The sequence below is a fragment of the Pollachius pollachius genome (assembly GCF_949987615.1).
Source record: "Pollachius pollachius genome assembly, chromosome: 1".
NCBI classification, from domain to species: Eukaryota; Metazoa; Chordata; class Actinopteri; order Gadiformes; family Gadidae; genus Pollachius; species Pollachius pollachius.
In genome coordinates this window covers 36,866,438-36,885,323 of record NC_136934.1, presented here as the reverse complement: position 1 = coordinate 36,885,323, position 18,886 = coordinate 36,866,438, and the positions used below count along the sequence as shown (strand labels likewise).

The following is an 18,886-nucleotide window of genomic DNA, read 5'->3' as shown; positions in this document are numbered from 1 at the left end:
TCCGGCGCAATTGACTTAATCACTGGCGCATGAGTCGTTGCTAGTTTGCAACTGGCGCAGAGCGTTCTTTTCCCTCCTGCGCCACGCATCGGTAAATTAGGGAATGGTCTTGCGCCCCAAGGGGCGGTTCGGCGAAAGGAGGAGCCGTGTTCTGCAAACGTTCCCTGGTGCTATTTTTCAGTTTCAGAAACCACTTGCGCCACAAGCCAGGAAATACCTGGTTTAAAGTCAGGGGCGCGTTGTTCAGATGCTATTTTAAGGGCGCATGCATAATGTTGCTTGTGCACCTCGCGCATACACTTTGCTTCTCTCATCTACCTATACATTCTTGGTAAATTATTTGGGAAAGAACAGCTGATACAGCGGTAATAAGTTGTACTTTTAAATCAATGCATCTGCAAACACCGTACAGCAAACACATATTTTCATGACACAGACATCGTGTACATTCCCATAACTTTTAGGATTGATGAGTATTTTATCGTGAGGAAACATTGTTTTACCGCGAGTGAGTGTTAAAAAGAATGAATGAATGCGGGCGTGCGTGTGTGTATGTGTAAAATAATTAATGAATGCGGGCGCGCTTGTGTGCGTCCATCTGTTTAAACACACGCAAACTAAATACGTAACGCATAATACAGTTCATGGCAATGTATATTAACGGGGGGACACATGCATATTAGGAACACAAGTCGAAAACGATAATGCATACAATACTGATAAGAAACAATGTTTATAATGTATTGCGTATACCATTAAATCCTATGTTATATCATATAAGTTTTCTTTGCCGAAATTTATTTGAGGACTGTTCCAAACCTTATTCCATGTGTGAATTAGGCCGTATTATTTGGCCATAAACTGAGCCATTTGAAGTTTGAAATTCATGTGCATCTGTCTCATCGTAGACTGCAGACGCGCTGTCAAAATATCAACTCGTCAGATTCAAATGCGCTCATGGCTCTTAAAGGGGATGGGAGCCGGCACTGTCATTGGTTTATTGCACGTTACGCCCAAACCACACCTACGGGTAATTAGGCTACTTCAGACCAAACCTTTTTAGAAGTGCGCCGGGCGCATGACTCTTGAGCCGGTAAACTAGCGACATCGCCATAGAACCGCCCACAAAGCTACTTGCGCTTGGTGCTTCTCACTTGCGTTTCAGACCGTTAAAATAGGGCTCTAAGTCAGTTTGCAATTTGATAACAATATCCATTAGTATCGTTACCAGGCATGTGGCATTTTAGATGACCCCCCCCCCAACAACAGTGTGACAATTCAAATGTCAGCTGCTTGCAAAGCCACATTTTCAGTACCTGACTCAAATTAAACAATAGCAGGCTGCTAAGTATCTAAGTAATGGGCTCTCTTGGTCCGAGGCAGACCTAGGCGGGGCTAGGCTAGTGTTATCCTTTCTCTGTATGCCCAACCGAGTGTACCAACTGAGGTAGTCGCACTTGATTGTAACCACTGTCCTATCGGTCTCCTGCTGTGCTTTCCATTACGGCACGACCGCCCTCACAGAAATACATTGTAAAACATGACAAGCCTATCTTGGAAACCCTTTTCCATTGGGCAGCACAATGCCCCTAGTACGTATTTCCCCTCGTTTTGAACAGCATCACTGAACCATCAACAAGAATATCAACCGGTTAACTATTAACTAATACTCTTTCTACTTTTTTATGACTCACTATGCATGCACCAGTCACTTCCGGTGACGAGCACTAAAGTTGTCACCATGTTTAGTGCTAAGATAATGACCAATAAAAGAGGATGTATAACTATAGAGCTCTATAAAGTGAATATATGACTGCAGCTAGGGCTGGGGATCCGTGTGGACTTTACACTCTTTTATGGTGTTTACTCATGCACAAAACGTGTGCATGTACACCCTGCGTGTTCCCACTCTATATATGGGCTCCAAACGTCTACTAGTCCATTTGAGGGATAGTCTCAGCAAGCACTGGGATACAAATACACCTCAAAGGGTACTGTGTAATGCTACGAAAATAGAGGCCGCATGATGTCATGTTGACAACTGCCTTCTCTTATACCAGTAGCTAGAATCATATACTGCACACTGCTGCACCACAGCAACTACGCAGTAGTTCAAGTTCAAGTTATTTTATCTGCAAATGCACAACATAACAGGCAAGCAATCCCAGCTGGCAATGACATGTTTGTGTCCCAAGCTCTCCTTAAAAATGCAAAAAATAAATAAACAGAAAAAAATAGAATATATGTACAGTAGATAGATAGATAGATAGATAGATAGATAGATAGATAGATAGATAGATGGATAGATAGATAGATAGATAGATAGATAAAGTGTCTCAGTTAGCATTTGTAGTGCAGTGTGCAGTAGTAGTGCAAAAATATTGTGTTGGGGGGATCTTAGGGTTAAGAGTTCAAGAGTCTTGTTGTGCTCGGAAAGAAGCTGTTCTTGAGTCTGGTGGTTTGTGTCCTACCACAGACATATACAGTGGGGCAAAAAAGTATTTAGTCAGCCACCAATTGTGCAAGTTCTCCCACTTAAAAAGATGAGAGAGGCCTGTAATTTTCATCATAGGTATACCTCAGCTATGAGGTATACCCCATAAAAAAAAAAATCTAGAAAATCACATTGTCTGATTTTTAAAGAATTTATTTGGTGGAAAATAAGTATTTGGTCAATAACAAAAGGTCATCTCAATACTTTGTTACATGCCCTTTGTTGGCAATGACAGAGGTCAAACGTTTTCTGTAAGTCTTTACAAGGTTTTCACACACTGCTCCTTGTATTTTGGCCCATTCCTCCATGCAGATCTCCTCTAGAGCAGTGATGTTTTTGGGCCTTCGCTGGGCAACACAGACTTTCAACTCCCTCCAAAGACTTTCTATGGGGTTGAGATCTGGAGACTGGCTAGGCCACTCCAAGACCTTGAAATGCTTCTTACGAAGCCATTCCTTCGTTGCCCGGGCGGTGTGTTTGGGGTCATTGTCATGCTGAATGACCCAGCCACGTTTCATCTTCAGTGCCCTTGCTGATGGAAGGAGGTTTTCACTCAAAATCTCACGATACATGGCCCCATTCATTCTTTCTGTCACACGGATCAGAAGTCCTGGTCCCTTGGCAGAAAAACCGGCCCAAAGCATGATGTTTCCACCCCCATGCTTCACTGTAGGTATGGTGTTCTTTGGATGCAACTCAGCATTCTTTCTCCTCCAAACACGACGAGTTGAGTTTTTACCAAAAAGTTATATTTTGGTTTCATCTGACCATATGACATTCTCCCAATCCTGTTCTGGATCATCCAAATGCTCTCTAGCAAACTTCAAACGGGCCCGGACATGCACTGGCTTTAGCAGGGGGACACGTCTGGCACTGCAGGATTTGAGTCCCTGGCGGCGTAATGTGTTAGTGATGGTAGCCTTTGTTACTTTGGTCCCAGCTCTCTGGAGGTCAGTCACTAGGTCCCCCCGTGTGGTTCTGGGATTTTTGTTCACCGTTCTTGTGATCATTTTGACCCCACAGGGTGAGATCTTGTGTGGAGCCCCAGATCGAGGGAGATTATCAGTGGTCTTGTATGTATTCCATTTCCTAATAATTGCTCCCACAGTTGATTTCTTCACACCAAGCTGCTTACCTATTGCAGATTCAGACTTCCCAGCCTGGTGCAGGTCTACAATTGTGTTTCTGGTGTCCTTTGATAGCTCTTTGGTCTTGGCCATAGTGGAGTTTGGAGTGTGACTGTTTGAGGTTGTGGACAAGTGTCTTTTATACTGATAAGGAGTTCAAACAGGTGCCATTAATACAGGTAAACTCTTAAAGAAGAAGAAGTTACAGGTCTGTGACAGCCAGAAATCTTGCTGGTTTGTAGGTGACGAAATACTTATTTTCCACCATAATTTGCAAATAAATTCTTTAAAAATCAGACAATGTGATTTTCTAGATTTTTTTTTTCATTTTGTCTCTCATAGCTGAGGTATACCTATGATGAAAATAACAGGCCTCTCTCATCTTTTTAAGTGGGAGAACTTGCACAATTGGTGGCTGACTAAATACTTTTTTGCCCCACTGTAAGTACCTTATCTCACTGTGAGCAATACAGTAAGGCCTGGCCATTGTAATGTACTAAACTGCATTGTTCAATACTGTAGTTTACTGCATTATGCTGTTTAGGTCTACAGTACTGCAGTGCAATTTCAACAAACACAAACCTGTTAATACACCCACGCTTTTTCTTTACTTATCAGTTGCTTGTTCTTGTAATAACTGGCTGCCTACGCCTTTAATGACATGTTCTGACAGAGCCGAGCCCTGAAGGTCATAACTGGGCGTGCATGGTTCTGTAATCCAAATGGCATGAGTCCATTGCACATGCAGGATTGTTTTTGTTTTAATTTTCTTTTACGCAAAACATAGTTATTCTTCTTGTCATGTTCTCAGGAACTGTGTAAAAGATTATATCAATTGAAATCGGAAGGCATGGATAACGCTGCAATTCATGACCCCACCCTGTTTGGCCTCAAGGCCTTTACATGCTTGGAGCGACAGCAACAAGTCAGCAACACAACCTTCCGTCTGCTACACCCACACACACAACGAACGGCAATGGCAACACGACACGGCTGCAGAGCTGCCTGGCACTCTTGTCTCTCAATTCAGAGGTGCAACTCTATGCAATGTCCACATTGATACTGCGTATTACTGTTTGGGGAATCAAACTCTGGTTTGTCTTGCACCATTTCCCATCACAATGTTTTGAGCATGGCCCTGGGGCTTGCAATTTGAGTCTAATGCTGCAGGGTGCAGGGGGGATTGTTGACGTTAAGCGGCGTTCAGGTACTTTCCTGTTGAATTGAGAGTTCACCAGCTGAGCTAGCAGACGTTAACTGAACCGTAGCCCACAACGCCCCAGGTTCCCCCGAGACTGCAGAGAAAACCCCCTGCTTCATGTGTTTTTTTTGCATTTAATTTGATTAAATGTCATCAGTGTTATGTGTATTGTGGATAATGGATGCATACGTCTTCATATTGAAATATACTTCAAGATGTGCATTTTCCTATTTGTCCTTATTTGCATTTAGCTTTTTCATTTGATTATATTTGCATATATTGCCTGGTTTATTTTGATCATACCTTTTGATCATCCTATGTTATTATATCTATCATTATATTTGACAGGTCGTTTTGTGTCCGAATCCAACTGTCTGTCATGTATCGGCTTGAATTGAACCATGTGAACCAAAGTGAGGAACAACCGGTCTGCCAGGGAGTGTGGTATGTACGTTAACTTCCTGAAACCCAATCAGATATGCAGCACTCCCATGGCAATGAAATGGCCAAGAGCTGTCGAACCGTTGACACAAAACAAAGACACAAAAGCATGCATGCACACAAACACACACACACACCACTGGAGACAACCAAACATGTACATACACAAAGACAAAAATACACATTCATACAGTGATGCATAGTGTTTTCACATAATACATCATATTCAGGTCTATACACACAGGGTGCATTGAATATCAATGACATGAAATACCCAACTAGGGGTGGTAAAAAGTGATCCCACGCTGGGTGTCCCACACTTGGGAGTCCCACACTGGGAGTCCCACGATTGGAGTGTGTGATTAGTCCCCTAGCCGGGATAATAACAAATGCTGGTTGAAATGTGTTTTTCCTCAGCCCTGCAGATTCCACCCAGTCAGCTGATGTTTTCCCTGCAGGCTGCAGTTTTCCTGAGAACCCCAGGTGGTGTGGGATTCCTATAAGTTAGCCAGGGACCTCTAAGCAACAAGCCAGTGAGCTCGCTGTTACTAATCTATGCTGACAAATGCAAACCGTGAGAACAACCCACAGGGCGACTATCGTGTAACCGAAAACAAGAAAATAATAAATGCATGCAACAACTGTAAATACCAAGAAAGGGGGTATTCAAGTGAGGAGAAAAGGCCGAGCTGCTGAACAGAGTGTGTTGGATCAGACAATGAAAAACACTGTGACTCATTTTTCTATGGAACTTGTTCTAACAAGTTATCAGCACCTTTAGCTTCGATGCAACGATAACCAAATGTGCCCCGAGTATTGTTCAAGTTTGCTGCCAAGAAGGATGTTTGCTTTGTAAAACTCATTCCTTTCATTCCAGACATTCATCAAGACCACTTGTAAACAGATCCTCTCACTCCGGCACTCCGAGAACAACCTTATTGCAGGGCTCATTTTTACCTGCCACCTGACTGTGAAGGTTAATTTTAAAACCAACAACAAAACTATAAAACACTGGGAATGAAAGGCTGCCTTAACATCTGTAAAGTCTAGTTTGAGAGAAGAATGTGATAAGAGAGGTGACAGGAGAGGGAATAGGAGAGGGACTTGGGAGTGGGGAGAAAAAGAGAAGAGAGAGGGAACACTGTTTACTGAAGTGTGTTTTCGCATTTATACGCGCTGGGCAAAGACAAGCCTACGCTTGTGAAGTGCTTAATGCGGCGCTGCGTAAATTTGCTTTGGGTGTAGGCAAATGCTGGCAACTGATTGGCTTGGCTGGGGAAAAACACAGACGGAGCACAAAGCAGGGAGAAGCAGTGGGATTTGCATTTTCCACAGAAGGTGAACCAAAGGAAAATAAACAAATACAAATACAAAAAACAGTAAAATACCTTTATTCTACCTAGGGGCGGGGGATTTGCTGAAATCTGTTTATATTTACCATTCATTTACAAAAATATGTACAGCAGACAGAGGAGCACCACATACCATGGCTGTACTTCTCTGGGAGAATACCTTTGTAAAAAGAAAATAGCTTTTCCGACTGCGAGGGGATAAGACGGCTCAATATGTGTTGTGTGCGTTGTGTGTTGTGTTTTTGGTGCATGTTGTTTTCAGAGACGTGTATGATTTGTGTGTGTGTGTTGTTTGTTTGTTGTGCGCGTTTCTATTGACATAGTCAACGCCACCACCAACAGAGCTGTCGGTCTGCGGCGTGTTGAGGCATGGCGAAGAAGCAGATTATGATGTCAGTGAGACGGCAAACGTTGGAACACAGAGGGAGAACCATAAGGGGGAAGTCTTAGTCACATCATGCTAGACAGAAATGAGAAGACGGGCTGTGGCTGGATGATGCATCGCTCTGCAGGAAGAGGGAATACCTCAGCAGAAGTAAAATTAGGAGATGGTGAAGGGTGCAGTGGCAGAGAACAGAGAGACGCGCATGGTGATTCAGTGTGGGGAAAGAGAGGTAGGGAGGAATCAAATGAGTTGTCATGGGAGTGAGAGAGCGAGTTGCCACGGAGATTTACATATGATATGAAAAGACCATCCTCATACAATGAATTCACAGGAACTACTACATTAAGCATCGAAATGAAAGGAATTGACAGTCAAAATAAAAGCCAATACTCAATCAACTCATCTATCTAGAATATGTGGACCTGTAGCGTAAGACAATCTATCAAGTCATCATCATCATCATTATCATCATCATCCATTGACCTAACAGCATGATCACAACCCATGATGCCTCTCTACTCTGCATCATCCCCCCCAGGCCTTACTCATCATCAACACAGGCTGACTCAGTTTGACTGTCTTTAACCCTTTCCCACTCCACACCAGATGAAACCGTTGTAGTTGACAAGAAGCGCATTTTCGTAATCTTGGGCTCAGTCTCTTAAGGAACCTGTGGGCTGAGAGAGAGGAAAATGTGTTTAGCCAGTGCTAGACATTTTTCTTACCCCATCCTCGTACCTCAACTACCGCAATGTGGAAGGGGGGTAAAAGATCAGTTCTGCTGTGTAACACTCATGCCGGAGGACTAGCTTCATGTGCTTAAGAGCGATACCAACATCGCAATATTAGGGGGTTTAGGAAATAACTTCACACTGGGGATAAATTTAGACAGACAAAGAAATGATTGTCAAAGACCAGGCCATTTCACTTCCTTTACATGTACTGACACTTGCTTAAAAGCTTGTACAGAAAAAAATGCAACGAAACAAGTTATCCACCGTCGGACACAACCAGGTTTGAGGCTGGAGAATGAGCCAGGATGGGGGAAAACCCTAAAACGACAGTTAACCTATGTTCAAGAACCTCCCCTATGGACTTAGGGGAGAATCCTCAACTAGGGAAAGGGGCAAGTACAAAAAATTGAATCCATAAGTGGAATCCAGAGTAGTAGATTTCCCTCTGTGGTCAGCCCGTGCTTCATCCACTTAAACTATCCAACATCAGATTCTGGAGTTAGCGTGATCTAAATCGGCAGCTTGTAAGAAATGTGTACAGTCAGTGCACCATCAGGGGGCACGCCAAGTGTTGTAAGTAGGGGATGTGTCATACAATGAGATCCCCTCGCATAGATAAACTGGAATACAAATTTGAATAGCAAACCACTTTTCTTTGATCTGGAGACAATGAAAACACAGAGGATACTCCATTTTGAGATGTACAGGACCCTACTCTAGACTAAGACCGTCTACCCACTGCACCGTCCATCAACGGATGACGGAAGGCGTGGCTGACAGATGGGGGAGTAGTCTTTGCAGAGGCATACGTCAGCCTCGTCTGCATAGCATACGCGATCTGATTGAAGGATCCGTCGCTGCCCGAATAGTTTAACATTTTTCAACTTTCTTGACGGAGCCGACGGATCCAACGGAACGGATGGATCCACAATGCATTGCGGCTCCGCCCCATTCAAAGTCAATGGGATCCATCAACAGACGGATGCAGTGGGCATAGGCGATAAAGCATTCCTTCTTCACTGGGTTTTTCCACAACAGTTGATCCAAGGCCTGTTTTTGTGAGCAGTGAGGCCGTTCAAGGCCCGGTGAAGGACCCTCCACATTCCTTCTGGCTGAGCTCTTGTTGTGACACAGAGGAGGGAGGCATGGCTGGACACCACTGAACCCAGACGTCATCATGGATCACTGCGCTAATGTTACCGGGCTCATTTGAATTCCAGGGCCCCCCAGCCATTCAACCTCGGCTAGCTGAAACCGTGGCTGAAGTAACCTGATGTATACCAACACAACTCCAGGTTCAACAAACAACTACATTTCCATTGTTATTGAGAGCTGTGGACAGTACCGCCACAGGAAAAGCAGGATTATATTCTCCCTCCGTCTTTAAGAGTTAGAGGGTATCAATAGTGTGGCTCTGTATTTGGTATCCCATCACCTCCAGGTGCATTAAAACAAGCCTTCTCCCAGAGTTCCCAGCATATCAATATTAAGGAAGTCAGGGAGCAGAACACAACAAAAACAAAACAAGGTATCTCTGTAGTTCCAACTGATATGAGAGATTCATGGAGAATACCTCAGGGTTATCAGTCGCCTTGAAGCATACAGACAGCATCGACTCTGGGGAGGACAGGAAGGGGGGGTGGGGGGTTTCTATAGTTGACCTTGAATCGCTTTCCTCCATGCCAGTTTGACTGTAGCGGAAACAACCTCCATAATTAAACAGTGTGTGTTTGACGATGTCGTCCCGTGTGAACATTCCCCAGGGGAACACACAGTGGTGTCCGTCTCACGCCTATCACATGTCCTAGATGCAACTTGAACCCTGGCTCGGTAGCGTTCGCTCCAGTTTAAAAGGATATTTCCGAGAATAAAATAGGACACGACGGGACAAAGCTGGATCGTGAACAACGATATGGCGTCATCAACCGTATGAGCATAAGTCAATGCCTGGAGCTTATCCAGTGGGATCCATTTGAGAATGTTCTGGGATTGTAAAGGGAGCTGGTCTTGTTTTGGTATGTAGACCAAACGATACCAGAGGCTTTGTCACCTTTCTTGCATACAAATCAGTTCTGGAATCATGAGTCAAGAGTGAACGAGACTGTGGTTAGTAAAACCCACTCATCACACATTCAACAGTCTTGTTGTGTTGTTTGTTTTGGTTTGCAACTGAAACGGGTTAACACCATTGTTCTCCAAAGATATTCTTTCAAATGGCCGATCGTTAAGAAAAATGTTGTATTAGTTAGTTGGCTTAAACGAGTTTCAGAAAGAACACAGAAACTGCCAATTCTAATTATCAGCCTACCAACTAGTCTAGCTTAGTAGCCTATAGTATTAAAAACTGAAGTGGAATTGGATTTCCCCAAGTACTGCACAGCGTACGTCATCCAAGACATAAAAAATTGCCGTTCCTTCTCATCCTATTGTATCAGAGAAACTTACAAGCATTTAGTTGAAGGCCACTCCAACCAAGCCTGTATCTTAGTAGCTTCTTCCAAAATTCTTACAAAATACAATTTCTTCAGACTCATCGGTATCGTCCAATACGGGGGGGAGAATGGTGGCCAAAAGCACATTACACTGAGACACTGTTGAATGTGAGATAAGTGGGTTTGACTAACCACAGTCTCCTTCATTCTTTTGACTCATGATTCCAGTCCCAATTCGTATGCACGAAGGGCGACAAAGCCTCTGGTATCGTGATATCAGGGCTAGCACTCTATTTTTGAGTAATGTAATTGGAATTTCCCATCATTGTTTCTTCATCTTATCTTGAGTTATTCATGCAAATTACACCGGTGTGTAATGATTCACTGTGCAGTTGTTGTGATTCAGTCATCTAATCTACATCTACCCACCAAGCGTCCCCACCCCTCCACATGATGGATAAGGGTTTGTTCATGTTCTAGTCACTTTCCGGATTCATCAGCTAGTGATGGCCTCTTTGTGCAGTACCCGTTATGGGCCATTTTTTCAATGAATACTTTGGCTAATTGATATCTTCCACGCAATGTTTGATGAAATGTAAAATAACAGCCAGGAGGCGGACTGCTACGATGAGACAATATCTCTTCACTTTGTTTATAGAGTAATTTCAGGGCTACCCTGCAGTATTTTGTGTATTAAGTTTCTATAAAGCCTACAAACAAAATACTTTTTCAAAGGAAATGGTTGGCCTAGTTCAAGGAGGCAGGCCACTTTGAGTGTTAGAACTGTAAAGCTCTGTCCCTTTTGAAGTACTCTGTGCTCTTGAGTACTCTTGATCTCACCAAATCTGATTGTTTCAAGGGCAGTTAATCATTCTAGTATTGCACAAATGGTCAGCTTGAATTTGTGCAGCAATGGCATAATGTCTAGTGAACTGTACACTCCACAAAAGGTGAACTTTATAAGTTCAGGGCTTTTTCTCTTTTCTTATTCAGACATGACACACTCAGTCACCCACAACAACCCAAGAGCATGTGCCATGTTTTTTCCCAAAACATTTTGACCGGATAAAGCCAGACCAAGACCATGAGTAGTAATTTTCCCTTATGACACACACACAGACCCAAGTTTTAGTTATGTATCTAATACTATAGTACTACAATATCAAGACTAAATATTGACTCGCTTTAATCAGCTCAAAGTCATAATAAAATCGTTCCAGCAGTATGTTTTTCGTCTGATCTTGTTGGACCCTTGACAATGTGCGGAATAGAGCGGAAAAGGGGTCATAGATCGACCACAGTTCGGAATGAAAACAACTCTTTCCCACAACCTTTTCTTTTTGACATTCTCATGGAACACTGATTAGGTCACGTTAACAACATCAAGTTGAACAGTCAACATTCTCTGTTGACTGTAGACTATACAGGATGGTGGCATTGGGATTCTGTCATGTGATTGGTAGGTTTAACTACATTAAAAGTTCACATGCAGACAAGATGCAATCACAGACAAAATGTCCCTAAAGTGTTAGCACATATTCACTCCAGCAAAAACTCAAGATGTTTATCGGAGATTTTAGTCGAGGGATATCTCAGCCAGGTGACCAGAGAGCCTGAAAAGGTTTGGGAGGTTGACCCTTCAACAACCTTAACCACCCGTATTTACTTGTGAAAGAGACTTTTTCGGGAATCATCCTGTATTGAACAAGCCCCCCAGTGAAAAGATCCCTCGTCTGACATACAATCATTTGGCCACTTAACCCCCAGCTCAAGTGATGTTTACACGCACCGTTTCCTTGTTACCAGGCTTTATGAATTATTTCAACACACAGTGCCATTCAGAAAGTGACTAAACACCTCGGGTCCCATGTATTCCTAAAATGTGAGTGGTCACATGAACTGTGTGATGACCACATGATAAGCTTCTCCACATGACCACATGCACATCTGACCATGAGCAGGACTTGGTAGAACATTCCATTTGGTCCGATGGCCCCTATAATTTATAATCTACCCACCAAAAATGTGTCCGCAGTCCAGACATCAACAAAACCCGTTACTATGGGAATAGAAGAATTGCGGTTTAGTGAAATCCGAACACAGTTGGGGAGGTCCGGGGGGTTGAGAGGTAAACTTACAGACCATTTAACCTACTTTGCACACCTGACAGCCGATTCCAGAAGCAACATCACACCTTCAGTGGATTTGGGTCGAACAAGCCCAGGCCTGTCCAATCCTTTGACCTCTCCACACCATGAGTCAATAGAAACAGACGCCTCCAGCCGCTATGAGTACATGGCTACCCATAACATGGTGGAGGACCATGGAGATTAAGCTTGTGGCATAGGATCATACAGGTTCATCTTGTAGAGGGTAATGGGATTTCGACAATTTTATGAAGAACGTTTCTGAAAAACCTGAAAGTTTCTGAAGAGCCTCAAACATATGGGCCATGGAGGAGGTTATGAATAACCTAGTCCTTTTTGGACTTAAGTAAACATGGTCATTATACAGTGCTTTAGTTTACCTTTCCTCTAAATCAAGCAGTGTGTATATTTAGTTTGAAACTACTTTTCAATTGCCTCTGATTCTGGGATTATTGTTGATTGAAACTCATTTTATTTCTTGTTATTATTCTGTTGTTAGCTTTTGTATTGAGGTTCAGCTTTAAAAGCTCTTCATACACCTGTTTGTTTGACTAACTGATAGATATAGATTAGTAGAAGACTAAAGGGGGTCCTGCGGATGATAATGAGATCAGTGTTACTAATACATAAGAATAGGTCAAGATGATCAATGTAACCAAGACATGAAGTAAGGCTAAGATTGATCAATGTAACCAATACAAAAGATAAGACCAAGATGATCAATGTAAACAATACATGAAAAATTATCGTCAGACTTTTTGTATTTTGGGGAAAAATCCTTGATCAATCCTGCTTTAAGAACTGCGAGAAAATATTACAGAATAAAAGGTTAACGGTATTCACAATAAGAGAAATGTCTATGCCTTCACAGTGCCCACTATTACACAGAAGTTGGTTTGATTGCTGGAGAGGATGACCGAGATCTACAAAAAAAAAGTTATTTAGCTTACATAAAGTAATGCCACAAGTATGCATAACCATTTCCTGTTTGTTCCAGTTTGGGACAAACTGGTCTCATAACAAAGCTTTGGAATGCTGCTGCCGGGAATGTCTACACCCCTTTCAGGAAGGAAGTCCATATAAGGACCCTTTAATAGGCGTCTGCCCATTTTAGGAACCAGGCTCTCTCGCTTGCCTTTACCAAGAATAAGGAACAGGAAAGTTTAAACCAAACAAGGAAGAGGGTTGAAAACAAAGAGGAAATATGCACACATGTAATAAATGAAAAACCCTGTTGGTGCAGGCAGAAAGGTCAACAGAATGCTTGTTTGTGACATTTCTACATTTACCTCACTTGGGTCATATGTCAGTGTTGATGTGTGCGAGTGTATTGCACTCGAGTCATCTGTCCCAGAATACGACTTTTTAAAGATGGATAATGACACAACTAAACAGAGAGCACTGACACATCGCCCAGTGGATTAAGAGTGATCTCTGACCAATTCCCACACCTCAAGGATCAGAGTACAGTCTCAGGTGGGGATGTGTGGCTGCTCTATGAGCTCCAACTTGCTTTATGTCATGCTTTTCTTAACCTGGGGAGGTTTACTGAGCATATATGCTCTTTGTCAACCGCGCCCTGACTGAAACGTGTTGCACTTGGCTGTTCACATGCCTGGTCGAGGGGGCGGTTTCTGGCTGACACACCTAGTCAAATACTCAATGACTTTTGACTAGTTTCCCTTCTAAGTAAAACTTCAGTTACTGCTGAATACATATTCCAAGTATTGAAGGCGTAAACGAGTAAAAGAGCCAGAGGGACATGTGTGGTAAGATAAACTCAGATCAGCTGACTTCCCTGAAACGTTGCTTTTTTTAATAGTTGTTGCTATGAGGAAGTGTGACGATTTCCACCAATAAGAATGCTAGGGCGGGCACATGGTTCAAGGCTAAAAGTTTGAGCTGACACTTCTTTTCCTAAAGTTTTTTTTTTTACAAAGTTTAGGAAGTGAGTTAAACCAATTTCAATAGGCTTTCTGGGGGGTGGAAAACTTCCTTCTTTGCCGTCTGGTTCCGCATTGCTTGAAATACGATAATAGACTTCCTTGTTGCAGTCGTGGCAGGGCATTATACCAGAGAGAAACCAAGTACAGACATCTCAAACCCCATTTTAAATGGCTTAGCTATTGATGGACTTTAATACCATTGTATACTCATGAGGGGAAATAAACAGTTCACGATTAGTAAAACACAATCGACTATTGTTGGAATTGAGTCAACCTCTAATGCATGAATGTGCCTATTGCCATACACCAGCTATGCTGTACCTTTCATTGCAATACCTGAAAAAAATCATTTGATCGTAATCGTATCCCCTTCTGGCCTGCCATCTCTATAGCAGCCTTGCCATTCCATGCATGTATATGCATAGCTAATAATAATGTATGCACATAGGTTTAAATAATAAATTTGCATAATTAGCAAGTTTCTAACATCAAGGCCACTGAGAATTGCTATGCGTGCTGTGTCTGCTCCACATCACTGCATCAAGTCGTTTTCTGGAGACCAAACCCACTAGTGTATGCTGCAATCTGCACTGAGAGATTGCCTGAGCTACCTTTTCCCCATTGTGTAGCCAGTCCATTCTTCACAATGCACATGTGCACTGGTAACCAAGGTGCAGGCTAACATCATTAGCTGTAGAGGATTAGAGGGGACCTAGTGTGGGATGTCTCCATGGAGACGCTATACTCAGTTTCCTCCCAAGACCTCGGCGAGAGCGTGTTTGTCCTGTAACCCAAGACAACAGGAGGAGGATCTGAACAAACAAGGATATGGAACACAAACACACACAAACTGATAAGAAAAGTATGCTGATGGGTGCCAGGCAAAGCAAATGTAGTTAATGATTAAGTTAGAGAAATTTAAATACATTGTAGGAGGCAATCAGTTCTCATTAAGAGGAGCGCTATCAATGAGCACAATTGCAGTAGAACAAGCTTGAATTTATTGATCAACATTACAGTCATCTGAAGGGCACTCAGGCATACAGGAAGCCTCATGGGAAGCCAAGGGGCGCTATAACCAGCTTGAGGATCTGTTCCACCCCTTCCAATCACACACCTAAGTATAACATAACAGTTGACATGAGTCAAGCACCTCTAGGCTGGGGCCTTCATCTGACCCTCTAGTGTTTACTTACAACTTCAACGGTCCGAGGCTTTTTGGGTGACCGCAACAACTAAACTTCCCGTACACTATCAGTGCCAGACACATGCTGAGAGCTCCACATAATGTCTGCACCATCACCACAACATATGTCCAGCTGTACCCTTATCATAAACTCTAAAGAACTTCTCCATGTATGACCTTTTTTCTTTGTACAAACGCCCGCAAGTTAACCACGGCCTAAATAAAAAAAGATCTAAATATACAAATAGAAGACACTGTTGATTATATTATGTTGGCTGACAGAGGGAAGGGAAACCTGAATATGCCAGCAAAGGCAATACTGCAGGATACATCATTTACGCCAGCCAATAGTCAAAAGACTTGTGCTTTGGTTGCATTTCTTCTGCCAGCAATTACTTTTGGCAATCCAACAGCTGGGCCTATTCTTAAACCTATTTTTACACCCTTTATATCCATGTATCTGCTTGGCATTGGCCCTACCAGCAGCTGCACCCAGTCTTGCATCTATTTTGTTTCGTAAAAAATAAAGGTAAAACAAAATTTGAAGCGGTATTGAAAACATTTGGGCGGATGTTATGAATGCTTGTCTACCCATTTCCCCAATCGTATAGCTAGGGCAGGTTGAGCAACAGGCTTGTGCATGCTCTAGTTGAGATGCAAGATGATGTAAGCTGCTGTTTTGCAAAATGCCCCAAAAAAAATTCATGTGGTTGAAGTGATGCTGATGCTGTGGGTGTTGTCTGACTTCCTGGAAATAGCTGCTCAACTTCTTCGAAATACCACAATTTCAACAGAATCTGACATAGGGTAAAGGTCACTGTAATGCATCACTCTGACAAAGTAGAACGTATAAAAGGCCAGACTAGGCAACATTTATAGTTTTATTGACAAACATATTTGTCAATGGTGCAAGCTATACAAGTGACTGGAATGTTTAAAAAACATTTCTTTATCAGCTAGAATTTACAGGTTTGAGGGGCCTCAGCATTTACAAACAAAAAAGGTACAAATCTGCATTTATTCCGGTTTTTGGTCATTCTCCCCCAGTCAACACATATATACATTTCACTACCTGGTTGTAGCACAGCAGCCAGCCACAGGGGGCTTTCTGCGCTGGCTTTCTTTCTGAATGCAGATCTAAGCCATATTTCCACAACCAGGAACAAAGTGGGCCAACATCTCGTCAGTGCCTGAATGGGTAAATTTCTGTTCTTCTCCCTGGAGACAGCCCTCTGACCTCTAGACACAACACACAATCACCCATATTCTCACAAATATTTTCTTATTGGCTAATTATGTAATTTTCCAACAATTTGCATAGTCGCATATGATAGCAAATTTATTTAGTAGATCACAAAAAATAAATAAATAGCAAAAGGAGGAAATATACAACATATTTTGTTTGTGTCCATCTATGTCCATGTAGTTGTGTCTTCTGTTGAAAAAAAAAGGCATAACTTCACACAGTCTTTGAGTCCCAAATTCACCTGATTAGTAGGGCAATTGTTGCCCCAATACCAGCAAATCCAGCAAAGGCCATGAGTGTATTTCTCACTGTCGTCTCAGGGTCTGACACTTGAAAAAACTCTACGAAGCCCTCCTGAAACAATGAATAACAAAATTCAAGTTAGATTACAATCTGTAGACAGAGCTAGGGCCTGGCCAGATTACAAACAACAAAGCAGTTAAGCAACAGGAACATTTTCACTGGGAGCACTACCCCAAGTCAGGTATGCCACAACGTACCCATGAGTTGTTTTTGACCAACCATTCCCGTTGGTCTGAAAGGAGGTATGAGGAAATCTCGTCGGCCACCAGCGAAACGCAGCCCTCTTTCCCCCTGGCTTCCAGGTACTGACACAACGCTGCTCCGAAGGCCACCAGACTGGCGATACGCCCCCAGTTTGTTGTGCTGTCTGCGAAGAGACTCTTGGCCACAGACGTGACAAAACTCATGTCTTCCCCTCGGCCGTCCAATTCCAATTTCTGGATCATACCTTCAAATAAAAAGGACGTTGGTGAGAAACGTGTATTCAGCATAGTCCGCTGACTTGATCAATCACTCGAGTTTTATCTGCGAAAATTATAAATATATAACGTTACACCAATATCAACTAACGTAGACTACATTCCCACTATATACCTAACATGTTATATCAAATAGCAGGCACATAGATGTTGTGAAATGGGGATGAATATGTTTATAGATGTGGTACATTGACGGAAGGTTTAAATAAACACGTGTCGGGAGGTCTTTATGAGCGTGATTATATTTCAGATCACCTACCCTTGTATGCGTATTGGTGTTTTTCAAGCACGCCGTCTACAACTCTTGTCATAGTCAATTGAACCTTGTCTTGTATTGTCCCTTTAGCTTTTGATGCCCCGGCATAGTCTCTGAGAAAAGTGCAAATGACTCGCTTGGTGTCGCTCTCCAACACTTCTTCCCCCGCCTGGCTGTCCGTGTCTACTTCGGACTGGAGTTCTGGAGTGCAAGGCAGAGAACCGTCTCCTTCTTGGTCGTCTTGCAATTTGTTCACCAGCCTGCCCCTTCCTAGTTCCGTGGGTCTTGGTTTACGTTCGTCTCCGCTTTTGAACGTCGCCATTAGAGGCGAGGCACCCTCTGTCGTGGTGTGTGAACCTTCGGAGTCGAAGTCTTCGCCTCCATTTTGAGGGCTATAAAACCAGAAGGTCGGGACTAAACTGGTTCCGTAGTTTGCATTTAGTTTCTTTGACAGCATATTTGCCTTGAGGATTCAAATGGAGGGCCTGGACAATTGTAATTAATAAAAAATAAAATGTATATATTTTTTCAAACAAAGAGGCTCTCCATCGTAGGTCCTGGCTGTGAATACAGGGCTACGTGTGATACTCTTTGTAAGTAGAGTAAAGAGGGGGCGTGGCCAAACCAGTGATGACGCATGCGTGTTTAAATATGATAACGTCCGTTATGGCAGGTATGCACTACCCTTCTTTATGTTTACAATTGCATTTAGGCAATTGAAGTGGGTTATTATTTTACCTCACGAACGTTTTTTCTTTCAGTTAGATGGAGGTTATATTTGTATGTAACTTCGAACATATCAAGGACCAGAAGCCAAGCTTAATATGGGGAAGTACTAAAACTAGTTTAGTTTCTACCACACCTCGGTTTGCTACAATGCGTCACATCCTTAATCAAGATAACCAAATCAAACATAACATATCGATTCGAAACGTTAATAAAAAACAAGATGTGGATTTATTTTCCAAAGCTTTGCACCCAAATTGTATAGATATTAAACTAATTACTGAGAGAATTTCGTTAAGATTACAGTAAAGCGCAATTTTTGTATTGTATTTGGCGCCACCTAGTGGCATAGAAGATACCACAAGGCTCGCTATTTCAGCAACTACATAAATAAATAATCAAAAAAACATTGATACCAGCAGCAAACTGAT

General features: G+C 42.6%; 1 protein-coding gene across 1 annotated transcript; it reads right to left on the bottom strand.

The window, feature by feature from the left end:
* Positions 1 to 15,237: 15,237 nt before the first annotated feature.
* Positions 15,238 to 18,305, bottom strand: mcl1b (MCL1 apoptosis regulator, BCL2 family member b). The gene is made up of 3 exons (XM_079741356.1): positions 17,733 to 18,305; positions 17,192 to 17,442; positions 15,238 to 17,045 (listed from the first exon to the last, which is right to left on the bottom strand). Exons 1-3 carry the CDS (start codon positions 18,184 to 18,186, stop codon positions 16,929 to 16,931), a joined length of 822 nt encoding a protein of 273 aa, XP_079597482.1. The 5' UTR covers positions 18,187 to 18,305; the 3' UTR covers positions 15,238 to 16,928.
* Between the last annotated feature and the right edge of the window lie 581 nt (positions 18,306 to 18,886).

Excerpts from the sequence above, each read along its gene's own strand:
- mcl1b (XM_079741356.1), bottom strand. The coding sequence starts at position 18,186 with ATGCTGTCAAAGAAACTAAATGCAAACTACGGAACCAGTTTAGTCCCG. Across the intron at positions 17,443-17,732 it reads ACACCAATACGCATACAAGG|GTATGATCCAGAAATTGGAA; the intron begins GTAGGTGATCTG and ends TTTTATTTGAAG. Across the intron at positions 17,046-17,191 it reads TGGTCAAAAACAACTCATGG|GAGGGCTTCGTAGAGTTTTT; the intron begins GTACGTTGTGGC and ends TCATTGTTTCAG.